The sequence below is a fragment of the Rhinolophus sinicus genome, linkage group LG03 (genome assembly GCF_036562045.2).
Source record: "Rhinolophus sinicus isolate RSC01 linkage group LG03, ASM3656204v1, whole genome shotgun sequence".
In the NCBI taxonomy this organism is placed as follows: Eukaryota; Metazoa; Chordata; class Mammalia; order Chiroptera; family Rhinolophidae; genus Rhinolophus; species Rhinolophus sinicus.
The window spans coordinates 32,291,388-32,313,639 of NC_133753.1; the positions used below are offsets into that span (position 1 = coordinate 32,291,388).

The following is a 22,252-nucleotide window of genomic DNA, read 5'->3' on the forward strand; positions in this document are numbered from 1 at the left end:
GGCTAATAAATATAATGATGTGGGCCTTCTTTATTTATTTGGTTGGCATATTTGCAAGTGTGAATTTAACATTCTGATTTTCAACAACTTCAGTTGACTGGAATCCCAGAGCACCGAATCCAAAGGACACCGGGCTCGTGTTTTATTTCATTTACCTTTGCTACTGTTTGCAAAGTCCTGACTCAGGCCCTATGGGAAAGTGGGCTGATAATGCATCCATGATTCTATGCCCCAAACATTAGATGGTATGGAATAATGTGCACGCATGCACACACATCCACGTGCACATGTGGTGGGGGTGGTGCATGGGCTGTGGATATAATGTATATAATTCCTGTTTGTTCTTATTTACAAAGAGAATCTTTGTCTCCTAAGTGAACCTGCATCCTCCCTCTACTGTTGAATTCTGCGTCCATTTTTCCATTACTTGTGGCACTTGTAAATTTTAAAATTATTTAGATAATGAGCACCTTGTAGGTGGGAGTACTTGTTTTCTCTAGCTTATTGATGACAGTTGATAGGAGGATGCTGGGAGATGGTAATAGAAAAGGCATATGGGAAAAAATGAATAATGCTGAAAAGGAAAGAGAATACAGTAAGAAATATAACTGCCAAGTGGATTTACCATTTATCTGGTGACTATTCTTTTTTGGGGGGATGAGAAACGTTTTCTGGAAATCAACTTAATTTTGAGGGTTGTTTCAGAGCAGTGGAATCTGACTTCATGGAATCTTATCAAGCTATGATAATTAGATCAGTTATTCTTCCCTTTAAACAAATAGTAACATTGGATGGATGGGTTGTTGTGCTAACGCCCTTCATGGTATTATGTAACCACTGATTGACTTCTCATTACTTATGGTTATGATTCTATAGGATCCCTCTCCTGGGCTCAGGGATAGCCTGTGTAGGCCAGAGGTTTCCAGTGGAAGAGAGATGACGGCACACGCACCCATTGCCTGGTCTGCTTTGATTCTAAGATGACCTTTCATTTTTCTATTTTACATTTATTTCTAACTGGCTCTCTATTTTTTTTCTTCTTTAGTCTAAGTTACTTCAGAAGTGTTTAGATTTTCAGGTGGCTTGGATTTGGAGTGGGTAGCTTCGAGTTGTTAAAATCTTGTGTTGCTGCATTGTGGTAAAAAGGTACTGCCTGTCTGTTTTCTTCTTTTTGTCATTTATGAGATTTTCTTTATGGCCTAGTACCTGATATTTCTTTTATAAATGTTTCTTTAAAAAGAATATTTGTATCTGCTTCTGGGACTGGTTCCATGGACGTTAAACTTTTATCTTTGAAACCTTCTGGACTATTCAGAAAGTGTTCCTTCTCTGATCCTGGCCTTCCTACCTTTTCACATTCTACCTTTTATATCCCACTGGGAACTAGGGAGACGAGGCCAAAGAGGCCGGGAGCAGCATAGCTATGTGGGGCAATCCAAGGGCCAATATGACAGAGCCCTTTTCTCAGACAATTAAGTTAGGGCATCCTTCAGCATGAATGAAAATTTGTTGCTGTAAAAGAATTGGCTCTGAGGAAACCTCTCCCTCCCTTTTTCATTTGGTCAGTCTTGATTACTTAAATTCTTTAAGAAGAAAAGATCATTTTCGAAGAATTTAGTCTGTGATAAAGGATAAAGCATAGCTTATTGCTACATACATTAGTCTCTGGGGAATGGCTAGAGGTGTGAGTGAGAGAGAGAACGGCTTCAGCCTGATTCTCTATGAAAAGGGCATGTTGGAGTTAATTTGTTGATTTCTTTCTGCGTTCTTCCTCATCTTTTCTCTTTGCGTGTACGACTCTGTTCTATGGACTATGATATTATTCTGACCCTTCACAGAGCTTGAATGTTGCGCAGTGGTGAAGAGTCCAGGCTCTGGAGCTCGTCTGCCCGGGTTTGAAGCCTTCCTCCACTGCTTGTTAGCTCTGTGACTGGGCCAGTCACTGAATCTCTGTGTCTTGGTTTTCCCATGTGTTAAATTGGGAGTAGTACCTACTGCATAGGGTTGTTGTGGGGATTAAATGAGCTATAATAATGTGGACGTGCTTAGAATTGTACCCAATAAATATATCCAATCGAATTCAATAAATGTAAGCTATTGTCATTGTTCCATTAGGTAGGTAAGTAGCCTGCTTCACGTTTGTCTATAGATAGTACATCAATTTTGGATAAATAAAGACCTAACTACCTAACATAAAAAAATGCACTAAATGTTAACTGCCTGAGTTTTTTAAATAGCCAAATATATGAATCTCTTGAGTATTTATTGCAGTGACCGCAAAGATTAATTGTTGTTGTCACTGCTTAAATACAGTTTCCTTTTCTGAGGAAAGGTTATCATTTGTAGATGTTTTCATAATTAATATGTGCCAAGTTACAGAGTTCTTCATGGTCTGGTTTTTAAGATTTATTAAAGTTACTGTATTAAAATAGGATTAATTAAAATTTCTCCTGAAAATTTTAACTTTAATGTAACATTAATAAACTTTTTCTTGTTCCCTATACAGCATCAAAACTTCATTCAGCTTCCCATATAGGGTCTGATTTAGAACTTAGAAGACTTTAGTCATTAACCATAATGCTCCTGTGCGTGTAATTAGCCATTGGTTAAGGATATATATAGTCATGTTCATAAGTAGCCCCGTTTAGTTTTTGTTGATTTACTTATTTTAAACAGTGCAGCAAATAACAATTAAAGAGAAAGTTTGATCTGACTGAATTTAGTTCTTATAGTCTAAAGCTAGATCTTTTGAAAGTGGGTAAGTCTAGGGGCATAGAATGAGACATATCTCATGGCTTAACTCAAATCCCTTAGGCCTTTGGGGACCTATGGGGGTGAGAGGTGAAACTCATTGGTTAGCAACAATTTCTAAATTTATAACTTGTTTTTTTTCCCTCCTCAAAGATTTTATTGGAGAAGGGGAACAGGCTATTATTGGGGAACAGTGTGCACTTCCAGGATTTTTTCCAAGTCAGGTTGTTGTCGTTTCAATCGTAGTTGTGGAGGGCGCAGTTCAGCTCCAGGTCCAGTTGCCGTTGTTAGTTTCCATTGTTAGTTGCAGGGGACACAGCCCACCATCCCTTGTGGGAGTTGAACCAGCAACCTTATGGTTGAGAGGACGCACTCCAACCGCCTGAGCCACCGGGCTGGCCCTTATAACTTGTTTTTGCTGAGAGTAGCAGTGATGCTATATACCTTCAAAAATAATTGACTACTTCTTGTTCCCTTCCATCTGGTAGAGAAATCCTATGCTTTCAGTGTCCTATCCATTCTCATTTAGGCTTACTCTAAAGTTGATGTCAACATAGGCAGTGTTTGGGGGGGAATTACCCATGAGGTCATGGGTACTGGGGCTAGCACTTGGGTTGTGGGATGTGAGGAGTCGTGGGCTTGTGGAGAGGAGTCATGTGGACCCTGTGAATAGAAGCTTAGCCCTCACTCTCTTCCCTGGGGCTGCTGGTGGCTGTAAGATGGGTGCTGTTAACTGTTGAATTTACCTCCACCGAGCAGGTAGCCTATGCTTTGATGCCACTATAAAGCATTTACTTGCAGGCTGACAACTAAGGGTGTTTGCAAGTGACTGGCCAAACATTGTTAAAGTCCTTCTTGAATAGTACAAAGGGAATATGAGAGTGTGGTTAGAGACCCGGGCACGGTGCCCAGCTCCATAACTCATTCATCGTGGGACCTCAGTGACGGCTCTATTTTTCTTTTTGCAAAATAGAGAATAATAATATAATGCCACCTGCTTACCTCTAAGACTGTTTTGATGATTAATGAGTTAATCGCCTTGGATGAAAGCAGCTAAGCTTACTCTGGTCATAATTGCATTGCCTTTCTAGGGAAGCTCCAGTTTGGGGGATAAAATAGTGGAAAGAAGATAGCAATGGAATGGCTATCTACAACTTAGTTGGCATGTTTCAAGTTTAACTGTAGATCAAGTTTCCATTCTAGCTGTGGATTTTAACCTAAAATTTCTACATATTTTTAGAAATGACACCAAACCAAATGCTTGACCTGCTGTTTGTGAGAAAAGAACAGATGTTTATTCTGAGAACATATTAATAATGATGTTAGTAGTTTTCTCCCACTGTAATGGAAGCAGATGTGTCAAAAGAGAGAGCATAGATTTAAGTAGAGATTGCTCTTATTGTCCCATTACTGATGTGCTCTTTTGAGAGAGTTGGTATTATTTCATTGTGTTGATTTTTCACGTTTCTTTGACAGTGAAACCTTATAGATATCAAGCCAAAACAAAACCAAAAATATAAACACACACACACACAACAGTTGCTTTAAATACCAAGGATGTCAGCATGAAATTAAAATGAATTGACTGACATTTCTGCTTTGAAGTTTTTTAGTAAAACTAATTTAAACCAGCAGTGAAAACTTCTGGCTTTTACCTTATAATGGGAAATTTGACCTTTTTCGGTGTTTTTGGCTTAAGGATGTTGACATTGGGGTGTTTTTGGTTAAAATTTGCTTCAACTCTCTAATGGCTCTTGGGATTTTGGCCAGTCTTTGGTTGTGGAATAGCAGTGCTGTCAATTCTGATGGTACCATGTAGTTTTCAAAGACAAGGTCTGAACTAGTGGATATGGTATCCCCTCCTGCCCATGTGTAACTGTTTAAAAAAAAAACGAAAAACACGGTTGTCATGTGATTCTTATTTTTTTGAGCTTGCTTTTGAAGTAACTTTCACAGAGAATTCCTGTTACCTAGAAATTGATGACAGACTTACACCATTTCCTTTTTTTTTCTTAGACGTTCCATCCTCAGAGCAGCCTGAACTGTTCCTAAAGAAACTTCAGCAGTGCTGTGTCATTTTTGACTTCATGGACACGCTATCTGATCTTAAAATGAAAGAATACAAGCGCTCCACTCTTAATGAGCTGGTGGACTACATTACAATAAGCAGAGGCTGTTTGACAGAGCAGACTTACCCTGAAGTAGTTAGAATGGTGAGTTTCTTTTTTTCGCCGCGGACACTTTTAAGCACCTTCCATAGCGACTCACAGGTGTATTTATTGCAGAGTCAGGTCACTGGCGGTCACCTCCACAAAAGAGAGCCAACCTCCTGAGAGCTAAGCACAAATAGTCGGCACAGTACTAGAATTTGAAGAGCATTCTTTCATGAGAATTCAAATCCAGAACTTTTCATCTACAACAGTATTGGAGAAATCAATGACTCAAACTATGAAGCCAAGATCGCCAGGGTATTATTACTGGATTTCTGGCACTGGGAAAAGAACAGACACAGGAGAATCAACGAAAGTTTTAGATCTGTGTTTGAAAAATATTCTAGCCAGTTGGATGTCTTGATTTTTTTTCCTTCCTATTCATTGTGGTATATTAGAAATGGCTTTAAGCTTAATAAAATTGTGATATATAGAATCTAGTTAAAGCCTCTCTTGGCTTCATTAAGCTAATCATTCTTTATCATCTTGAAATCGGGGTGATGTCTTTTATTATTTTTGAACAGTTTTTGCACTTTGTGTGATTGTTAGGAGTTAAAAGAAGCAGCATTAGCATAATGCAAGTAATTATGTTTTTATTGTGTCAATAATTATATTAGTTTTTCAAAAGCTGAGCCAAAATATAGTTTTCTGTTAGATTTCTGGGGGAGGATTGCCTTTCTTTGGCATCCTAGAAGATCTTGGATCTGTAGAGTGCATTCTATTTGGGGGTGGGGGTTGGGGGGGTAGGGGCTGATTTACTAACTGGTGAAATTGTGTTGCAGAGATGCAAAGGGGTCAGTGCATATTATCATAACTTGAGAAACTGTGACTGATATGTGAAGGTCATTTCAAAACAAAATTCAATATGTTCCTCAGATCCATATCTGAGTGTATATCACATTTTTGTTAATTTACAGGAATAGAGTATAGAATGTTTTGTAGTTATCTATTAACGTTGTGGCTCTTGAGCAGTGGTTCTCAACCAGGGGCACTTTTGCTTCCCAGGGCACTTTGGCAATGTCTAACAGACATTTTTGGTTGTCACAACTAGGGGTGGGAGGGGGAGTGCTACCAGCATCTAGTGGCGAGAGGCCAGAGATGCTTCTAAACATCTATGACGCACAGGACAGCTCCAACAGCAAAGCATTCATTACCTGGCTCTAATGTCAATAGTGCCGCTGTTGAGAAACCCTGCTCTGGAGTTTGCATGCTGCCTCTTAACCTGATACGTAGCCTCTTCTCCAGTCCACCTGCCTTCTGCAGAGGATGGTCCCTTGGTTTTAACTTCCTCGTATCCTTAGCCAACAGAGGCATCCACTGTTTATAACTTCCTCCTACATCTTTCCATGGATAGTCCATGAAAATGTCAGCATATACAAGCGTATATGTATAAATACTGTTTTTTGTAAACACAAATGGTGGCATAGTATACACACTCTCTGTACCTTGCTTTTTTCACTTATCAATATATAATATATATCAGTACATATAAAACTGTCATTCAGTCTTATAGCTGCATAATATTTCATTGTGTGGATGTACTATAATTTATTTAACCAATATCCTATGACTATCCTTGTATAGACATCAGTATGCACTTGTGTGAGAACATCTGTATATTTGCTGATTTGTTTTTAATAGCCTTTCTTTCCCCTGCTGTTCCTGGACCTTCGTGTATTCCCTGCCCCCCCCCGTCACTAATTCACTTTCTTCCTTTCCTTTCAAGACCTGGCTTAACGTGCTACCAGTTCCTGAAAAACCCAGACTTTTTTCCTTCCTTCAGTTTCTCAGCTTCTTGGCAGCTCCTCCTTTTAGATTGGGTTGATTTTTCAGCAAATTTGTTCATTTGCTGCTTTTTAAAAATCCTTTCACACATTTGTCTGATTTTTCTCAGTAGACTGTAAGCACTTCTAGGCAGGAGCTATGCCCTGCACATCTCTGTGGCCCCATAATGCCACCTAGCCCAGGCCTACCTCGACTTGGTTGAATGAGTAAATGAATTTCCTTTTGAAATATGAGCATTTCAGGCTCTCAAGTCATGATTAAGCTATTGAATGTCATTGGATTCTACTCAGTTTTTAAACCAAATGTTTGGAAAAATCCCAAAATTCTTTCATTCTTATGAACCAGCTTGGTTCTAAACCAGCTTTGGTCTATTAAAGGAGACCATTTTCTCTTCTCCTTTACCACCTCCCTCCACACCCCCCCATCCCCCGTCCCACCTTGCCAAAAAATTTTTTAAAAAGATTTCTGTCAGTTGTGGTGAATGTGTATTTAAAACATACTTGAGGCCTATCTTAGGAGGTGTTGAATTTGTAGCATGCATGGTATTCTAGGGCATTAGAAAATTAGCTTTGTAGGTGGTAGTTTATGGTTCTCAAAGGTATAATTTATTTTTCACATATCATGATTTGTGAAATTGCTAACTACTAATTTTATGTGGTTCTTCAACTACTCAGGGCATTTACAGAGGAGGAGGTAGTGTGGTAGAGTAGAAAGGACTTTGGAACCACACAAACCTGGTTCAAGCACCAGCTCTGGCCACACTTATTCTGTCACCTTAGATGGAACCCTCCATCTTTGGGGCCCTCAGTTTTCATGTGGTGCTAAGAGGTACGTAGGATTGGGGGGAAGTTGGCCATAGTCACTCTTACCCTGTGCCATGAATAGTCCACCAAAGTAAAATTGTTATGCTTTGTTTGTACATCAAGGTTCTCACCACCTCAAATATACATACGTACAACCTAGTAAGCAGAGTGCTTACCACCCTATAAGCAGGGTTGGAACCAAGTTCCCACTTGGTGACCTCTACTCCCTTCCATTTTGCCACCTCTGAGCACCTTGTACATAGAAATTTTGGTGCTGCTACCGCTCACTTTCCTTGTGTGTCATACCTGCCTTTTGGTATTTTGTGGGAATTTGCGATGATGTTTGAAGCTCTTAGAACAGTCCTAACACATGGCAGACATTCAATCAATATTATAATATTATCATTGTGTTTTGATAATTTTCTTAGTAGATACTTGATTTTATAATCATTGGTGGATCCCAGAGTTCCTGTTTGTGGACTTAAAATGCTCTGCCAGCTAGAGATGTTGTGCCCCGTTGTCTCAGTTGTTCTCAAATTCTCTAATTCCAAGATGACCCTGCCTGTTGAACACTCCCCACCTAGTCCTCTTTCCTGTTACAGTAAAATGAAACTGCTTCATTAGGATTAGTGAAGGAAATGGCAGTGCTTTTAATGAAATATCAATGAAGCGATAGCGAGGTTTTACAAACTAGGACAAGTAATGACTTAGGACATGTTCTGGTGTCAGCAATATTACCAAAAGCTTTTGATCCAACCTGGTGTGACCTCTACTTTGAGAGTGGCTATTCCTGTTAGGGGAAGGAAAGAATGGCAGATAAAAATAATCTATGAGTTGTGGAAGCCATTTTTAGCATTTAAATGAAGTCTGGATACCACCTACACGCTGCTAGAATTAAGAAAGAAAAATAACTCTTTATGTGTAAACAAAATAAACAATATAGCACCTAACTTACCTGAGGAGTAGTGTGGGGGAGTGGAAAGTACCCTAAACACAGACTGTGGAAAGCCACTGTCCTCGTTGTTTACCGTCCACTTAACTAGTGGTGTGATCTTGGGTAAGTATTTCCTCTCGAAGCCCCAGTTTCTCCTGTTATAAATGGAGGGACTTCTGGTGATTTCCCACACCCTCAGGCACTGAAAACTACCAACTTTCTCGGTCAACACAGCCTAAGAAATTCAGAATGGGTTCTGCCATTCTTAGAGTTGAGAAACCTTTGTCCAAAGTAGTTGCTTAGGTAAGTGGTTTGTTGCACGTATTTCTCCTGGGGTCATATCTGATGGAAAAATGAACAGCAGGACTTCTAGTTCCTTTAGCTTTGGCACGTTCTGCTTTGCAGCTTCTCAAGTGTCAGGCTTCTGTCCTTGAGTCAGTATTTTTACCACATTATGCTCATGTTTTCTTTTTCATTCTGTTGCCATGCATCCATTTGAAAGATTTCTTAGAATTTCTGGCTCTCCCAGTAATCTTGTCTTAATTTATTTTATTCAAACTCAAACTCTGTGTATTTTATATTCTTTATATTCACATATCTTTCTTTTCGAAAATGTCTCAGGGATACTTCAGATGTGAGAGATGAAATCTCTCTGGTGAAGACATTGGTTTAGTTAACCACAGATAATGTTTATTGAATGACTTAGAACCATACTTTTACATTTTGATGATTAAAAAAAAGGCACGACCCTGTTCTGTCAACAAACTCACAATCAGGTAGAGAGGATACTCGTGTGAACAAATAATAAGATAATGTCATATATGCATAAATAGAAGTATGTACAAGGCGAGGAAGGAGTAGAGAAAGGGTGATAAATGGGAAGTAGGTAGGGGTGGTCAAGGAAGGCTTTACAAAGTGAGTAAAGCCTCAGTAGGGTGTTAAAGGTGAATACGTGTTTTCCAGGTGCTGAAATAGTGTTGAAATGAGAAAGAGAACTACATGATGCAAAGGAATTCCCCAACACAATAGATTCAGAGAAACACAAATAGTGCTGTGTTGTTCCAGCATTGAGAGAGAGGGACTGAGAGTGAGTTGGGGAATGGGAGGAGGTGAATGGTGGCAATTAAAGATGTAGATGTGAACCAGATCTTGAAAGAACCTCACAATGGGTAACCATTGAAAAGTTTTAAGCAGTTGCGTGACATGATCAGATTTGTATTGTAATGGCAGCAGGTCAGATAGATTGGAAGGGGCTGAAATTGAAGACAGAGAGGATGCTGTTGTGGGACCACTGTATTAGAGAAGTTGTGGGGGCCCTAAACCAAGCACAGGTGTGGAAGTAGAGAAGGAGAGGAAAGGATGGCATCTGAGACTCACTTAGGAGATAAAATGATGCCACTTGGCATTTGTGTGGATGTTTGTAGTGTGAGAGAGGAAGGGGTCTAGGATAGCTTTGGGAATTAGGTAATTTGTCGTACTGCTGTGTGAGGAAGGTACAGCAGGAGGGAGAACAGGTTTTGGGTGGAGGCTGAAGAAATGATTTTTGATGTGCTAACTTTAAGGTATGGGAGACCTAGATATGGAAAGCTGGAGATAGAGATTGGTAATTATCTGCATGGGAGTAGGGCAGGGAGAAAAAGAAGTGATGGGATTCCAGGTGATACCAGGGAATTGTGCATTATCAGTACAATGGTACAGGTGGGAGCCAGTGGGTTGAGGAGTGCGTGAAATAGGAGGACGTTGAGATGATGACCGTAGATAACGATTGCACGTACAGTGGTGCAATCTTGAGTGTACTCTTTTGCTTAGAGTACAATGCTGTCACTTCTCTCCTGCAGAAAGTATACCTTGTCGCACCTGTTGTTTGCTGTTATTGTTTTCATATTTGTTTTTATGACTTGGCTTTTCTTGGTTTCAAAGTCTGCCCCACTCCTAACCTGTGGTTACGGGTCTCTATACCTCAAATTATAGAATGTGATTTTTCCAAATCTAATATAATTTTAAGATAAAATATGTTGAACAATTTTTTCATCTGTTCTATTGAAGCCTTTCCTTGAGCCCTTTATATTGTTTCTTGGCCACCACTAACTTTTTTTTCCCCACTCTCAAATTATACCCTGTCATTGGGTTAGCTGAGTGCTTTATCTTTTGTACATTCTTTGATTTAACTGGATATCACAACTCTGGTTATCCTCTCAATAGAATAATATGGTTTTGAAGAAAATTGTGAAGTTGTAATGAAAGGTCTCAGAGTCTGCCTACACAGACACTTAGAGGAGTGCTTTGTTAATGTCACTACATAACTCAGTTGGCTGAAGGACAGTTTCTTTTCATACAATAACAACTATCTAAAAGTAGCCTTGGGAACAATAGCTACCAGCGGGGAATATGAAATTTCCATTTTTCATCTTCCTACATTTGATAAGGAATATAACTACACAACCTGGCCAGAATTTGCCTTGGAGGTGACTCTTCAGACCCAGTGGAGATAAGATGTGAGCCTTTGAGCGGAGCTGCAAGGCGGTGGAGGTGGACTGCTTACACGATTGGAAATATAAATACTGGAAGAGAATGGAGTGGTATCTGAGAAAGTTATTTGGGAACTGAAGTTACTGGTAAATTTTGAGGATAGGGACCTGAGAAGTAAATTAGGAAGTAAAGAATTCCTTGGTACTTAGAAAAGAAATGAAGGTTATGATAATAAAGATTACCAAAAGACATTTTTAGAATGAAATCAGAAAGAATTCACTGCTCAATGTTAGGAGAAGATTGTTACCATTTGTCATTTACCAGAGGGTGGAGAAACTGGCAGGCCCTTTGTGCTTTCCTTGATTACCATCTTTAACTATCTGTGCTTCTTTAGTTAATGCTCATTTAACAGTATTCATTTAGCATCGTAGGGTGTCTACAGATTGGTTTTCGTGGGGTTAGTGGACTCTCTGATGTTGACTGCAAAATTTTGTGTGTTTTTGTGGTAAAAGATTTGTAGCTTTTGATTAAATGTTCAAAGATATATTGGACTTCAAAATGGTTTAAGCTTGATTTTACCATGTGTGCAGTGGTCTACTAGATGCTGCTCTGTTGGAAAATATAGGATGAGATTGAAAAGGAGCAGGGACTTCCCATTTATGGCAGTAACCAAAGAGGAAAAATGAAGTCGTTAGAATGATTTCACCAAAGAAGCCCACTGAGTCTGGAGTTCTCTCTGTGGTAAGGTTTCTGGTAGTGAATTCAATCCTTAAATACATGCCTGACACTTCAGATTTTCTATTTCATCTTGTGTCAGTTTTGGTAGGTTGTCAACAATAGTTACATAGTTTAGGATTGTAGTCAAGTACTTAATCCTGAGATTCTTCACAAAGGTGTGTACTAATGATTCTTAACCCTTTTTCCTGCCCTACAACTCCCTCCCAGTATCTAAGTGCATGGTGATTTGGGGGGGTGGGGAGGTGAGAGGAGCCCAGGAGGAGGGGTGTGTCATTCAAAACTCTGTTCCACCCAAACTACAGTCCTTGAGATGATCCTGTCCCCCAAGTCCATGGGCTGCCTCCATTCCTCTTCTCTCTGTCCCGCCATTAGAAGCAGGAAGCTCTATCAGCAGACAGGGCATCCTTAAGTTGCTTGATTAGCCTGAATTTGCAGCAAGGGAGTTAGATGATTGGAACATCCCTCTAGCTCCGTGATTGCCCCTAATCCTTGGAAGCACTTATGTGTGTACAGCCCACTTTTCCTTTGTGTTGTCTTTCCTGGATTGGTGGTATAGACAGGCAGACCTGGGCCTACTCCTGCCACTTACTTAGCTGTGATCGTAGATGAATCTTAACCCTCTTAAGCTTGTTACCCCATTATAACTTTATGTGGTTGTTGTAATGTCATTATTATCATCGTCATTCGTGGTATACCACCTCTACCACTTCTGCTAGACTTTTCTTTTAGATGGATTAGTCAGTTTTTCTAGTTATAACGAAGTCTTGCTAGCCTGACAGCTTTTTTGTCTCTTTAAGATGACTTTCCATATCTTTTTTCCTGACTGTTGGTTTTAAAATTAATTCTCTCTGGGAAATTTTATTTTCAGTTCTTTTTTTTTGTAGGACTCTGTATGTAAATCTGTATATGTTAGTGTGTATAATTATATGTATATGTACATATACTGTCCGTAGTTAACCTAAATGGACATTTTCTTTATATACTTGTATATTCGTGTCCATACTACATTAATAATTTACCATTTCTCTCCTGCTAACATTCCCTCTTAAGGAATCTTGACAGGGATTTTACTGTGTTTAGTTTTTATTCAAATGTGCTAAGGAGCCGTTTTTCACTCGGGAAGCAACTGAGCTACTCATGATTGCTATTTGGTTCATTTACAAGCTGTCCTTCTGGCTTAACTGCTTTACAGATCGTTCAGTTTTCAATGTACTTAAAATTGACAGCTGTGACTTGTCTAGCGCTGATCTATCCAATACTGTCATCTCACTATGAGGAGACTACTTCTACTCGTCCCCTCACTCCTCCAAGCTGGCAGGATAAGTCACAGTACTGCATTCAAGTTTCTTTTTCTCTCTCACCTTTTAATTTAAACTTGAGACTGAAATTATGGTTATAGGTATAAGGACTTCTGAAAAATCCATCAAGAAAATGGATGATAAAATGGTTGGGAAATATTGCCTTTGGTGGGTCCTGGGTAATTCTAGCACTCGGTGCTAGTTTATATGGTTCAGCTGTCTCTGTACTGAGGTGAGACAGAAATGAGCGGGACTTACTGTTTGATTGTCTAAGGAGAGAGCTGGTTACACTACAGTGGTGCATTATTAGCAGGGGAAAAAAAATCACGGAGAAAAGATGTGTCCTCAATGTGGAATTCTCAGAGACAGTAATGCTTGAGGCAAGAATTTGGCAAGAAAACAATGAGCAGGTCATTTCCAGGAGGTAGTTGGCTACTGACCAATGTGAAAAGCCAAATTTGATCTGTACATGAAAACAAGAAATATGCTATCCAGTGACTTCTGCAGAGGAAGTTGCCTCTGGAAAGTAAGGATAAGATAAGGGACTTTTAGAGTAAAAATGTCATTATAGTGATGAATAGAGAATGGTGGGGGTTGGCTGAGCAGTGGAGAAGGGAAAACTGGAAAGACCAGAGCCTAAGGCAGCAGGCAGATCCTGGGCAAGGAGAAGCATAGCCTGGAGAGTAGGGGTTACACATAGAAGAGGGGATGTTTCTGAATAAAAATAGGACTGCTTATAACTCTTTGGTAAGTTGGAGAACGGGTTTATTTTTTAATACAATGGATAAGCAGCCTATATTGGAGAATGTTTCCTAACCCTTCAGAATGTAGGTAACAAATGGATTAGGAACTGGACAGATAGTGTTAGGTACTAAATGGGCTGCTTTGAAACACTGTGGGATTTCCCTTTCTGAAGAAGTTAAGGCCTTTGTGAGAATAGGGTAGAATATTCTGGAATAATGTAGGCCTCTTTCTTTTGTGGGAATTTTTGGCTTTTTCTTCTATAAAAGAAAATTTTTGTTAAGCTTGGACACTAGAGAAGGTCTGGAAAATTGAGTTTTGTATTTGTACTGATATTAGGTACTAAGTGGGGAGTCCGTTATGCCCTATTCTGGAAAGTGGGAGCAGTTATTTGAGGGGTAAATTAATCGGAAGGCAATGATCTAAATGCACATTTAAAATAGAAGCTAACAGGGTTGGTGGGCAGTTCCTTTTTCTAGAGCCCTCTCTTGGTTTCTTTCTGGCGAACTTACATCCACACTCCTGCCGCCCCCCCGCCCCCCCCCCATGAGGCCGACAAGCCTCACTGAGGCCTGTGAGGGAGGGCTGTCCCGCCCTCCCTTGTAGTGGCCTAGTTATGAAGCAGAACTATCACGTAAGGAGCAATGTTAATCTACGAGTGTGGTCAGATGTCTTCAGGTGTGGTTTTGTTTTCATTACTCACCAGCTAGCTTAGGGCTTTGTTTTACTAATGAATGGTCACAGAGACACAGAGAGACATATACACCTACACAGAGCAGGGGACAGTGGCAGTTTTGGTTTTGTTTCCTGATTGTTTTTAGTGATTTCAAATAAGAACATGTATTCAGTAGCCAGAAACGAACATCAGGAGCCTCAAGTAGTGTGTGTGTGTGTGTGTGTGTGTGTGTGTGTGTGTGTGTGTATTTAAATTCAGAATCAAGAGGTTTAATTTTTCTCTTAGCATTAGCTGATTCTGAACCATAAAGTGGTCAAAGCAGGTGTTAGAATATATGTGTTCTCAAAAAAGCTGTGTGATGTTATTGTTTTATCAACTTGTGCACTTTGGTTCTTACAGCTATCACTTAGTTCACCAATTTTAGTACTTTTTGGGGATTTAGTCCACGCATGAGGAAATGTAGCCAAAACCTGGTATCATAGGCCAGCCTGTGTGGGGCCTGAGTGCTCGACGCGAGCGCCGGCAGGGTGACGGCCTGCTCTGTGTTTATACACGGTAAGCACTATGCCTATTGCAGTGTTTACACCTCTATTTTTGGATTCCAAGATTTAATATCAACAATCTTCACTTTTGGATTCACTGCTACATTTCCAATTTTGGAGACAGTGCAATATTGTTGTCTGTGTGTGAAATATTATTTCCCAACGATGGTTTTATGTGCGGATAACAGATTCTAGGGAGAATTAATTTAACGTTACTGTCACCCTTTCAGCAGGTAAAACATCTCTTATTTTAAGCAAATTTAATCTTGAAATAGAAGCCTAATGGGAGTGGAGGGTTCATGGTTGGAATTTGTGGGTAATAAGGTGGGGAGGTAGGGATGGGTCTAGATTACAGAGGTTTTTGGCAAGCAGTGGAGGAGGTTAGACTTAATCTTGTATTGTAGACATAGACAGCAAGCAGGGAGTTGCTACGATTTTTGAACAGGAGGTGAAATGTAAATGATATTCTTTTTCTTTAGCCCCCACAAAGGAAGTCTGTGCCCTCTGCCAGCTCCTTTAAGGACGTTTTGGCTGTGAGATTTAACCCAGATGGCCAATGGCAGAGGGCTGATGTCCTAATCTTGTCAGATGATGCCAAAGGAAGAGGAAATGGAGTATGTAAAGGAACTCCCCATCTCCTGTATTTTTTCCATGTGCTTATCAAAAAAAAAGGAAACCAAGAGGAAAAAACTCACCCATAGTTTCATTATTTAAATTCAATCGTTCACATTTTGGCCAGTTTCCTCCTAATCTTATTTTTTTATGAGGTTTTCCACTTAAATTAAAAAAAAATTGATATATACTTAATATGCAATAAACACATCATTTTTTTGGCTTAGATAAAATAATATTTATTATTTCACATTTCGAAAACCCACAGAAAGAGTAATTCTAGTGTTATTAATTCATTCAGTGGCATGATGAAGTCATCAAAAGTCTAGGTTCATTCCTTTTTCCTCTCTGTCACCTTCAGCACGTTGCTTTTGTTCTCTTCATGCTCACAAGTTGGCTGAACCAGCTCCACAAATGGCATTTTCAAAGAAAAGGTCTGCAAGCAGTAAAACAGGAGTTTTTCTGTCTTATGTGGTTTACTAAAAGAGTGAGAGGACTTTTCTGGAGGTCATCAGGCATCTCCTCCTGTGCCATTGGCCAGAATTGTATCTCATGCCCTTGCTCATCTCTTGGTGAAAGGAAGATTGGCTTAAACCAGTTTTAATTTACCCAAAGTGGTTGGAGAGAGACCTTACCTCCTTGAAACGATTTATTGGATTAGAGTGGAATGAAACTGGGTTAACCAGGATGTTGGGAAATAGTTGTTGAGTGAGGAAAAAAACGCATCATTCTAATGGTTGCCTAATATACCATTATGTGGATATATTATTACTTACTAAGCTATTTTCCCAATTTGGGACCTTTAAACTGTTTCCAAATTTCCACTATTAAAATTAACACGACGATGAGCAACAATGAGACGGTGTGAAGGAATAAATAACATGTCTTGTTGATAAGTTGCATAAAGCAGATAAAGGAGAGGAAGAGTTAAAGAAAACTCCAAAGGATGAGACATATGGGGAAGGTGAGAAGAGAATCTCTTTTACGGAGACGAGGAGGTCATTGAGGATGAGATTGGTTTTGACTGGATTCAGTTTGAGATCTAGTGAGATGTCAGAACTGCTCTGTATGTAACTAGAAGTATAGAATTAAGACATCCGTGTGGCCTGGAAACAGAAAGCACAACAGAAAAGATGACAGCTGATTATTGAGAGGAGAGCATCATGCCAAGGAATTTGCCTTGCTCTGCCTTGAGTTCTAGTGCTGATTGTTTTTGAAATTTGTTTACTTGTTCATTGGGTGACATGATGACTCTGAGGCATTTGTTTGATGTCTGTATTCAGAATCCCAGTGTCCAGACTATGCTTTTGTTTCACGCTTTCTCATTCTGAGAAAGAATACTGAAGTGGGAATCTCTCACTTTACCTTGGCTAAGGTTAGAGCCGCTGCCATTTGGTTTTCTTGGATTCTTTCCCACTAAAATGGGATTGATATATTCGCATAAGAAAGTAAAATTATTTGAATTAACACTATTTCCTGGAGAATGGAAGAAATAACATAATAGTCACTAACTTTTGAGTAAGTAGTGGGAATTGAATGCATGTGTTTACTTCCTTTACTTCTTGAAATTACACAAAAATTACTGAAAAGAAATAAAATTCACAAGAGCAAAGCGAAATGCAGAGGAGATCTCAGAATCAACATTTTGGAAACTAGAAAGTTAGTGAACTGGTGGTCTCTGCCTTGGCCGATCACATAAAGCTGAACCCTAAGTAGCAGCAAGGAAAGTCCAGAAGTAGCCAACACGTACCACATTAACTCCAGGAAGGTTTAGAAAGATAACTTACAAAGTAAAGGTGCTTGGGGGCAAAAGCAGGCGACTTGGTGGAAAGTTTATATTAAGAAGTATCTGGAACTCTTGATCCTATCTCACTCCCCCAACACCAGCCAGACATGTGACTGCTTATCCTAAATCCCTGCAAAAAATGGAAGAAGGTTTAGTCTATGGAGAGGCTCAACTGGAGGGAGTCTGACTCATTAGGCACAGCTGAGAGCAGTGGGCACCTTTCTGAAAGTAGGGGAGCACATTGAATGGGAATGTCCTCTACCGCAGCCCACCTCTGCTCCCAGATCCCTTATGTCTCTACTCAGGAGATAGATGATTCTTCTGGAGCTTAAAAGACCCAAAGGCACCAATTAAAGGAGAGTGCCTAGAGGGGTGAAAGTTAATGGTGGTGAGGAGATAGCCCAGCCAGTCTCAGTACAGGCAAACCCACTGCTCAGTGCCGCCCTCTCATACAGAGTTCCCATTTTAAATATGACTGGATGTGGCACTGTAAGAGCACCGATTTTCTGGGTTTGAATCCTCTCTCCTGGCAGGGTAATTAATGCTGTCAATTAGTTTTGCATGTTTTGAACTTTATATAAATGTGCATGGATGGGACTCAATTCAAATGTCTTCCTCCTTCCTTTGCATCCCCCCACCTCCAATCTCTTCCAGCCTTTGTGGCATCTCTGTCATCTGATAGGCTTGGATAAGTCAAAGAGAGTGGAACAAAAGGATCCTTTCTTGTCTTTTCTTCACATACTTTCTCCCTCTTGTCTCCTTATAACTAAATATTGATATATTCAACACTGTCCCTTGTATTCACACTTGATTTATTCAAATTCTATTGATTCTCTGTTCTTGATCTCTCCTTGACAGATTCCTTTTCTCTGTACAGTTGTCAACATTCTGTTCCTTCTAGAAACTGAATGTCTAAAGAGAACAAATTACTTTCAGAAACAATCATTATATGTTAAATCCAGTTACACCAATTGATCATAACAATTATCAGTTAAACACTTCTACCAACAGCAGCAGCAGCAACAATAACAATGAAAACAGATTTTTTTAGTCTGTATAAATCAGAACAGTGTGTCTACCTAGTAGATTTTGAGGGAAATACTTGATAAGGGAAGTATAAGTAAAAATGATACCCTTGTGAGTTAGGAAAATGAAAATAGTACGTGCCCAGAATTTCTGTTACTTAATCTTGTTTTTTTGAATTTGGCTACATATTTTAAAATTCTAATTGGGCAATATAAATTTTTAAACTTCTTTTTTTTTCTTATTATTATTCCCTTTCTTCAACTGGCTGTTAAGCATCTTTTATCATTTTAAGATGTTCCTTCTGCCTCATTTCAGAAATCAGCTTTAAAAGAAGACCTACTCTGTCCTAGAAAGCCCTGCTAATACAGTTTTAAAGTGTGGCAATGTATGTGTAATGATAATAAGGTTGTAGACATTAACTTTAGAAATCTTTTAAATGTTCCTCTAGATTTCCGGGTGTTGTGAAACAAACCTCACAACTGTCACAAGTACATGTTGTTTCTTAGTCACATGTAGATAGTGCACTCTATCTTTGGTTCTGGTTCAGTGAATGGTTTCTCAGAGGTTTAGAGCTTTGTCCACAAAAGTGGTTTTATGATAAAAATGTGTACAACCTTACTGGATGACCACACCTATGTGTTTAGTCCTTATTGTGTTGTTGAGACCTGTATGTGTGGCAGACAAGGGCATTGTGGGGATCATTTTGGCTCAAGGAATCATATGTAATTCAAGTGAACATGTTTAGAATAATAACTAATGGAAAATCTTGTCTGAAAATTTTTATCGTATTTGTAATATTCCATAGCAGTGACAGTTACATGTTTAATATCTTAGCGAATAAAGTTAGAGCTGCAGTGGATGGCTTATAATCTAGGAAGTTGTCACAACAATCTAATTAAATTTCTGCTATTTAGAATAAAGTCTTTAGGATAGGGATCTTGATGGTTTCACAAGTTCAGATAACTTTTAAACAGCTGTGGTTTGTCACATAGATAATCGAGGTTTAAGAAGAAACTATATACCTAGTCAGAAGTGGAAACTATAGTAGATTTATTGTGGTAATTAAAATACATAGTTTAGCTTTAGAACAAATTACTGATTGAACAAATTGCCAGTGAATTAAATTAAGTCCCAATTAAAAGTTTAAAAATTTTGCCATTTTTCCCCCTAATCAAAGCATTGGCTTAAAAGATATTTATCCATAATTATCTGCAATTACTTTAAAAGGGGCTAAGAGTCAGATTTGGAAGGTTCTTTAACATTGGGATCATTAAGAATTCTTAAGTTTGGTGTTACCAAAAGTAAGTTAATATTATATGTATGTTGCTTATTATTGTTTTTATGCTATAAAACATAGCATAACAGGGTATCTAGGTAAACTTTGTTAGAATTTAAAGTAAGTTTCGCTTGTGTTCACATTTTTTGTTTTGCATGTAATTGTTTTTAAAAATTGTATCCATGTTTGCCGTGTTGATAAACTACTGTGAGATTTTCCTGTTTCAGGATTTCGTTTTGCCATATCTATTTGGATGCATCTGTTGGGTTAACACAAAATACCATGAGAGTAAAGCAGGATGACCTAGCATTTACTGGATCCTCCCTCTGGTTCTAAATGCTTGATTAAATTATTTTGTTTCTTTTCAGTATATGATGGATTATGTAATGAGTGAATGAAGGAATGAACTGGATGAAAAAATTCAGGGATATTATTGAAATCATTACTTAACATGAAGTCTTAATACAAATAGTGCTAAAGGAATAATGATACTTTAATTTGATTGAATGTTCTCTATTGAACATCATTCACTTAGTCCTTTATTTTATTAGAAAATTTACTTTTTAGATATAATCTCAAGAAAATTCATTTTATAGCTATCATGTCATTTTTGTATTTACAGTTGATATACTTGCAGTATTGCATAATTGTATGACATTAGTTTCACAGATAAAAGAGAAATATTCTTGAGGTCAGCTCATTCATCAGCTTTTATCCCCGAGCGATGACACCTAATCATCTAGAAACTATTATTGTGAAGCACAGAGAAGATGATTTAAGTTGCCTCAGTGCTATACTGTAGTAAAAGTGGTCCCCTGATCACATTGCATGCCTGTTTACCTAATCCTTAAATAATAATAGTGCTAACAAATATATAACTAATAGAAACAAACTATTCTTTTACTAGTTTTTTTGTTTTTTAATAACTTTAACTGTATTGTCCTTACTCTCTGGTTTGTTCAGTGTTGATCTTGGTAGATACTTAGTGAGTAGTTACTAGGTACCAACCACATTCTGTTCTTTTATAATTTGCTAATCATTTTCCTTAAACAACAAAAAAAATATCATCCAAAATCATGGTGTAAAATTAGTAAGTAGTTCTATGGAGCTAAAGGGGTTGGCACACACACACAGTGAGTTGTTTTTTCTGCAGTAATTTAAATAACTATTTAAAAATATGAATCGTCGTATTTTTATATTGCAAGTCAAAAAGTAGTAAGTTTTTTGTTTAATCAAAACTTGATGAAAATATGCCTAAATGCTTCTTCTTTTTTTCCTTATTGGGCCATGCGTGTACTTGGGAACATTTTAGTCTCCTCTTTCACATTTGGCCAAGACTTTGAAATTTATTTTCTTACACCATAGTTAATAGTAATCACCAGTGAACTAACGAACTGAAAAATAAGAGAGCCCCCAGTCCCTCAAAGCCAGCAGCTGGTAGGTCCTGTGCTGGGCCTGCAGCAGTATCCCCTCTTTCCTTCTCTTCCCCCGGACGCTACAGTGCCAGTTCTGAGTCACACTGGGTTGTAGCCAGCAGACGTTCTTAGTTAATGTTAATGTCATTTTAGGGCTTTGAGATTTAGCAAATAAAAACACAGGGCAACTAGTTACAGTTGAATTTCAGGTAAAAAAACAAATAGTTTTTTTAGTCTAGGTGTGTCCATGCAACATGGAGGACATACTTGAGCTAAAAATTATTTATTTATATGAAATTTAGATTTATCCAGCAACCCCCATTATTTCCATTTATTGTATATTAGGTGCTAAGCATTCAGAAATTAGTAAGGAGTCCTTAAGGGGCCCAAATTCTAATTAGGGGACGTAAGGACGGATGGGAGGAATCAGAACACCAGAGAGGAAACTATTATAATAATCAAGATGTTTGATGATGGGGGTCTGAACCAGACAGCAAGCATGAAGAGATTGTTGTATTTCCCTGTTAATACTGAGGAAAGTCATCAGCTTACACCTGAATGCCCTCAGGTAGGTAAACAGTGCCCATGGGTGACACTGAGGGCCTGGTAAAGAGATTATGGGGAAGGAGAGATGAGAAAATGAAAGAGTAATAAAACTGATAAAAGAAATGGGTGGGGGGAGGTCAAATCAGAGGAAAAAGAGAGAGATATAAAGAAGTGAGGTCCTTACATGGTCTTCAGGGGTGGAGGTGGATGTGGGTGCCAGAGAAAGAGCCTTGAAAACCCAACCCTATCATGGCACCGTGTTACCTTGAGAAACTCATAAGCTCTTTGAACCTCACTTTTCTTATTTATAAGATGAAAAAGCTAGATGAAATAGTCTTTAACGTGTTCTGATTCTGGAGGTTACTCAGCGGAACTCCTAATCCAAGATTTTCTATCTGATTTTAACATCTGTGCCTGTCACCGCCCCCCCCCCCCCCAAGCCTTGCTTTCTGTCCGAATAATCACTTATTGAAGGTCAGGCCAGGGCCTTCAAGTTTTAATTCCAATGTTCACTGTTTATTATAATGTCTTTAGTATGAAAATGAATTAGGCTACCTCGAAGACACTTATTTCTTAAATTGTTTTTTCTCCTTTGCATTGACACTAGTGTAGATTAAAATCAAATAGTTGAAAAATAAATCCTT

The 22,252-nt window shown here is 38.7% G+C and overlaps 1 protein-coding gene across 3 annotated transcripts in view; it reads left to right on the forward strand.

Annotated features, from left to right (window-relative positions):
• PPP2R5E (protein phosphatase 2 regulatory subunit B'epsilon) overlaps positions 1–22,252 on the forward strand; it is a 133,491-nt gene that overhangs the window by 70,387 nt on the left and 40,852 nt on the right. For all 3 annotated transcript variants that reach the window (XM_019733634.2, XM_019733636.2, XM_019733635.2), the window contains exon 3: positions 4,768–4,964. In XM_019733634.2, the coding sequence (XP_019589193.1) occupies positions 4,768–4,964 (197 nt within the window). The remainder of the gene's footprint in view (positions 1–4,767; positions 4,965–22,252) is intronic.